Source organism: Fundulus heteroclitus, chromosome 16 (genome assembly GCF_011125445.2).
Source record: "Fundulus heteroclitus isolate FHET01 chromosome 16, MU-UCD_Fhet_4.1, whole genome shotgun sequence".
Lineage (NCBI taxonomy): Eukaryota > Metazoa > Chordata > Actinopteri > Cyprinodontiformes > Fundulidae > Fundulus > Fundulus heteroclitus.
This window is the reverse complement of record NC_046376.1, coordinates 11706918-11713156: the sequence shown is the minus strand read 5'-3', so window position 1 is coordinate 11713156 and position 6239 is coordinate 11706918. Positions and strand designations below refer to the sequence as shown.

Here is a 6239-nt window from a genome sequence, read left to right as displayed (position 1 = left end):
AAACTGTTCAATCCCCCATCTAAGAAAAGAAAGAGATATGGCAAGACTGCAAACCTACAAAGACATGGCTGTCAACCTCGACTGACTGGACGGACAAGGAGAGCATCAATCAGACAGTCAAGACCGCCATGGTAACTCTGGAGGAGCTGCAGAGATACACCGCTCAGATGGGAGAAAGTGCCGACAGCACAACTATTCCTCAAAAAGTCATTAAAAAATCTGCCGCAGATGGAAGAAGATGCTCCGGCCAGATGAATGTTTTAGCAGAAAATGCTATATGTGGCTGAAAACTAATACTGCACATCACCCTGAGCACAGCATCCTAACGGTGACACATGGTGGTGGCAGCATCATGATGTGGGGAGGCTTTGCTTCAGCAGCGACAGACGTGCTGGTCGGTCAGTGAGAACATGGATGAAGGTAAATATAAGGCTGCCCTGGGGGGGGGGGAAACAAGCCACACTTTTCAGATTTACATTTCTGAAAACATTGGAAAAAACACATTTTTTTCTTTATATCCACATTGTATTAATATGACAAAATGTGAAAATGTTCAAGGTGCATGAGTAATTTTGGGGTAGACGTAGAGACATTCTATATGGATAGGGAAGACTAAATTTTGGGAGGGGAGATTTTACATTAAATAACCCATTACACTAATTAAGTAGTTACACAAATTTAAAAAAACAGTTAGGATAACAGGTCATTTAGGGTGAAACCATGGCTAGAGTTGGATTAATGTTACAGAATAGTCTGGCCAGTAGTTTTAAGGGAGGTTTTCGCTTTATTAAACTTGCCTGTGCTTCCTAATGGGTATTTTTTCCAGCTGATGTCTCTGCTTAAAGCTATATGGGCATAATTTATGGCTCCATCCGAACAGCCAAACCCAGACAGCCACATGAGCCAATCCCTGAATTTTTCCGTGTTTTCCAGTCTGCCTCCGTCTCGCCCCACTCACACTCTCAGTCAGAGCGCGGCGTTGACAGCCACTGATCAACCCACTTTGTCGGGGTTCGAGTCTCCGTGCAAGACTGCTGCAAAAGAAACTCTGACTTGCTTTTTATTCTTGCAAAAGCAATCCGTGCACATCCCACCCGGAGACACCGTCCACGCCTGGAAAATTCACTGAAGAGTGAAATTAAACAAACAAACAAACAAAAATTTAAAGTAATTTTTTTTTAAAGAATCCCCACTGTATCTGCCCAACAATGTCTGGAGAGGACGCACCTGCCCAGCAGCAAAACGCCGTGGACCAGAAGCAGGAGACCAAGCCCGCCGAGGAGCCCAAAGCCGAGCCCCCCAAGACTGAGTCCGCGGAGGCAGCGGCCACCCCGGCGGCGACCACCGAGAAGGCCCCCGAGGAGGAGACGTTCACCTACCGCGCTCTGGTGCTCACCGGCTACGGAGGCTATGATAAAGTCAAGCTGCAGGTGAAGAAGGGCAAGCCGGCGCTCAAAGCTGGCGAGGTGCTGGTCCGGGTCAAGGTCTGCGGGCTCAACTTCGCCGACCTGATGGCGAGACAGGGTCTCTACGACCGGCTGCCGTCCCCGCCGGTCACCCCGGGAATGGAGTGCTCGGGGGTGGTGGAGGCTGTGGGGGAAGAAGTCACTGACAGAAAAGTAAGCGCGCCAGCACCAGCCTTTGTTGAATGCAATCATCATATGTCTTTCTGATGTGTTTTTTTGTTTTCCTTCATAATGTAAGTGATGCACATTGTTTTAACGTCGACTTGATTTGGGCGCTTTGTGGACATGGGCGTGTCAGGCTTCACTGGCTGCTCAGAGACGGCAGCGCAGCCTCATTGTGTCACAGGCACAATATAATAAACTTCAAGCTTCAAAGCTCAGATAATAAACCAATATATTTTAACAAAAAAAAACATAATAATATTCAACTTGTGCATTTTTTATCACGCTTATAATGTCAGTGAATATGCAGCCCATTCAGTTCGTTCGCTTGTCTGAATAATTGAGGAGCATAAAAGTTGAGTTTATTGGTTTATTTGCTGGACGTTGTATCCTTAGATCTCCGCAAAAAATAGAGATCAAGTGTTTGGGTGACACAAGTTGCCGCGCCGCCAGACGCAGGCGTCGCCCCATGTGTCTCTTCGCGTTTTAAAACCGCAACTTCTAATACAGGCTACAGATAAGTTTCAAAGACGCAATCTGTTGTTTCTGTCTATCCAGGGTGCGTGTGTTGAAAGCGTAAAGCTAAATAAGCCCGTTCAAATCCGTGGGATGCCATCCACGCTCGCGGCACCCACGCTGCTGTGCGCTTTGATGTGCGCCACGGCGCGGAGCGCTGCGTCAAGTTGGCAGCTGCTAGACAGGAAATTGGCTTTTTCTTGCCTTCAGAATTAAAGCACTCGGCACTCTGTGCCAAATTCTTTTTTTATTATTACATATTTAGAACATGAACAGCGCAACGTGCTTAATGGGGAATTATAAAGAGGGAGGGAAATCGTGGAATTAAGACTATAATGTGCCAGAATCTACTTAACTGGCTATTTTGAATTCAAAGACGCTGATTTTGTTGGAAATAGCGATTTATTTTGGAGAGCCATCGGAAAGAGGCCACTGTGGTTGACGCAATCTGACACCGGTGGAGGAGATCGGAGTCAGCGACGCCTTTTGTTACCGGGAGCGACGGTGGCGCACAAACGCGCAGAGTGGAAAAGGGCGAGGCGCGGCGCGAGCAGAAGCAGACACCGTGAGGTGTGAACAGTGGGGTCGTCTTTGTCCTCGCAGCTGCAAGACTGCAGGCCCTGATATCTTTGCAACAATAAAAAAAATCTATATATTGTAATTGAAATTATAACCTGACACTAAGACTATAAGTGATCAAACGCGCCGATTGTGGCTGAGAGGGTTGTAAGTGTCTCTTGCATTTCATGATGAGTCACAGGCAGCTCTGGCAGCTCATGGCTCTCTCTCCTGGCTGCATGGCATCACCACAGCAACGTCTCGGAAAGGCAATTTAGGCGCGATGATTCACATTGTTTCAGCATCATATTCTGGATAACATCGTGATTAGCGCATGTGTGAGGGAAGCAGGAGCAGACTGAATTCACCTGGCAGGGCGTGGCTCATGTGTCTGCCAAGTGATGGATGGATGGATGGATGGATAGATGGATGGATGGATGGATGGATGGATGGATGGATGGATGGATGGGTTTGGAATCAGGGCTGTATGATGAAAGTTCAACCATGTTAATTTATTTCTGTATCCCTCATTGTCAGAGATGTTGATTGGATTTAAAGGTCACAAACGACACACACACACACACACACACACACACACACACATGCAGCTTGTCATCACACTTTCACATCCACTCACAGGCTTTTCTGCTAATTGCATTAAGAGCCGGTCCCTCTGATGACAGGAGATCCTGTTTCTTTTTTTTTTCTTCTTCTTCTTTTTTACTTCTAACTCAGAGAATTTGCTGACCACAATGATGCTGATTTTATTTGGGGAGGTTCAATTCTCTGCTGCTCTCTCTGTCTATAACAGACACGCACACACAAAGACATGCAATGGGTGTGTCTGAGCGTTTCCTCCTAAACACATAATGCTTTTGTAAACAGATTAAACAGCATATGCATCAAATCAAATGTGATTTTATGTCATTTTTCTGGCATTTCAAGCTCTCTCGTTTGTTTGCCCCTCATACAAATTAAATAAGCTTTTAGGATTGCATAAATACACGTATGAATTGTGATATGTAATAATGTCCTCAAAAAAAAAAACAACGTGTAGATTTATTTTTTGAGAAACATATATTAATATTAGAATGTAGATCTATGTTTGATTGGCTGACAGACTTTACCCTGCCTGGTTCCTTTAATCGTTTGGTGCTAGATGCCATTTCTTATTTTGATTTTCAGATCTATTTTATTTTACTGCAATACTTTTTTGCAGTGAGCTCACCCGACATGACCTAAGTGGGATGGTGGGGGGGGGAAGAGTAACAGAGTAAGCGAGGAGAGAGTGGAAACATCACAAATCACACCAAGGCTTCCCTCAAGCCAAATATCAGCACTTTTTTTATTTATTTTTTTCTTCCAGGCATGTTTAAAAAACATGAAAGCTGGCTCCATTGGTAAGTTTTGGAGGGATCTGACCCATGTGTTCTCAATTACCTCCCATCGGCCCACATTGTTCGTCTGGTATTTCCTCCATCACCCCCACCCCCCTCCTGTCTATCTAGTCATCTTGAGAAAACCCCTTTACCCACTGGACTATAACTGAATACCTCTAATGACAAGCAACTGGACAGCTGTTGCACAATTCAAAGAACGAAACAAAGACAAAAAAACAGCGATTTATTTTACCAACTTTTTTTTCAGTTGTGGAAATTTCTAAGAAGATAACTTTATTAGTTGCGTAAATGAGATGGTGATACATGGATAGTAACAGAGAAACATCAAATGTTTTGAGCTCATTCTTAAAATTTGACTTCTCACACACACAGCTACAGCCGTCAATAAACATGCCTTGTTTCAATGACATATTCATGAAGAACAGTTTACTTAAGTGCAAGGATAACGCTAATGTGTTTACTTTCTTATTTGAGAAAATCATTGATTCAAGTTAATCGTGTGTGGACAAAGTTTTTTTTTTTTTTTTTTAAATAAGTAATTATTCTACTCGTAAACTCAGCATTTGCTTTGAACGTAGTATTTTTCAGTGACAAGTGTTTCGGCTGCTCTCAGCGCAGTCTCATGACGGACATGAAATGCATCCTGGGTGAACTCCTCCTTCTGCCCCCCCCCCCACCCCCCACTTACCAATTTAAACAGAAAATAAGAGAGAAGAAAATGCAGTGCAGTCTTTCACAAACTACCTAAGATAGTCTCTGCACTCCCTTTCACACCTTCACAACACACAGGGATACCAACCCCAAATGATAGAAAACGTGTTCATGACACAACTGAAAGATAAACTGTACATATTTTAAGTGGTGCTTGAGCACCCCCACTCCCACCCCCATTCTAATGGTACCCTGGATAACCGCCCATTCGACTAGTATCAAAAATCACCACTGTCTGCCATCCATCCATCCACCTGTGCATCCATCTATCGCCTTTACCCGTTTATCCTTGCACAGTCAGGAACCTGAGTCAAACCCAACCAATCCACTTTTTTATGTGAAATTTGGGTCAGAAGTCTGGATCTGACAAAAACAAACACGCAAATAAACCAGGATAACATTTATCTCATTAGTTAAGTAAGTTTAATCTGTGAAAATGTACTTAAAAAAAGAGCGAAAGAAAAAATGCTAATAGGCAACATATATTTGAATCGATACAAAACAGCTCATTAGTGCAAAACCAGACTTGCATTTTAGATTGTGCAGTCTGTGGGTAAGGTATTGAGTTTATCGTATATGACTTAAATGGTGTTAAGGCACCGCTAGGGTCGGCAATTTTACCGGAATTTTCCCCCAAGTCCCTTTTTCAATATCTTTGCATGTGCAAGACCGTCTTTCCTGCTCTTCCACTCTTCAGGGGGATCGCGTGAATAAAATCTTCCAAATCCTCTCTGGTCTTATTTCTTTCTACTAAGGCCTTCCTCTTCTTCTCATGAACATTATCGCAGTTTGCTTCTTGTGACTTTCAGCCATGTTCAAAGCCTACGGTGAGAGCAGTGGAGCTACGATGAACGGCTAACCGCTAACCTAGCCTCTAAGCTAACTGGATACATGAACACTAGAAGTGTGCCTGCGCAGCTAGCAAGCGGGACCTTAGAAGGAAAGAATATGGACACTGGTGTTACGTGAGCGTGTCAGAATGGTTGGCATGTGGGAGAACCAATAGATAAGGCGATTCCCCCATAACTTGAGGGACAGAGGGGGAGAGCAGGAATAAAACTCTGACAAAACCCTACCCTTCGGACCTAACGACAGAGGTTATAGTTTTTTTACAGGTCTGCAGCTCCCACAGAGAACCATTTTTTTTACTTCCTTTTTGTGAAGACATAATATATTAACTACTGTCCGGATGGAAGGACGATTTTACCCAGTATAACAAAAAATGTTTCTGAACAGGATTACCACCTATAGCTTTAAAGTACAGCGACACCACAACCTTTGGTCATACTGCTAAATTGAGCCTTTTTTTGCCTCAGAGATGACTCAGAAACACTCTGACAAACACAAATCTGACTACCTTTCTGTTTTTTTTTTATTTCTTTTTTTGCTGAGCATGTCAAAGCTCTAAACTACAAAGTGTGCTGAC

At 43.6% G+C, this 6239-nt stretch overlaps 1 protein-coding gene across 1 annotated transcript in view; it reads left to right on the top strand.

Moving 5' to 3' along the window:
* The first annotated feature begins 953 nt into the window (after positions 1 to 953).
* Positions 954 to 6239, top strand: part of vat1 (vesicle amine transport 1) — a 43984-nt gene continuing 38698 nt past the window's right edge. The window contains exon 1 of the mRNA XM_012872004.3: positions 954 to 1619. Within this exon, the coding sequence (XP_012727458.2) occupies positions 1209 to 1619 (411 nt within the window). The 5' untranslated portion in view covers positions 954 to 1208. The remainder of the gene's footprint in view (positions 1620 to 6239) is intronic.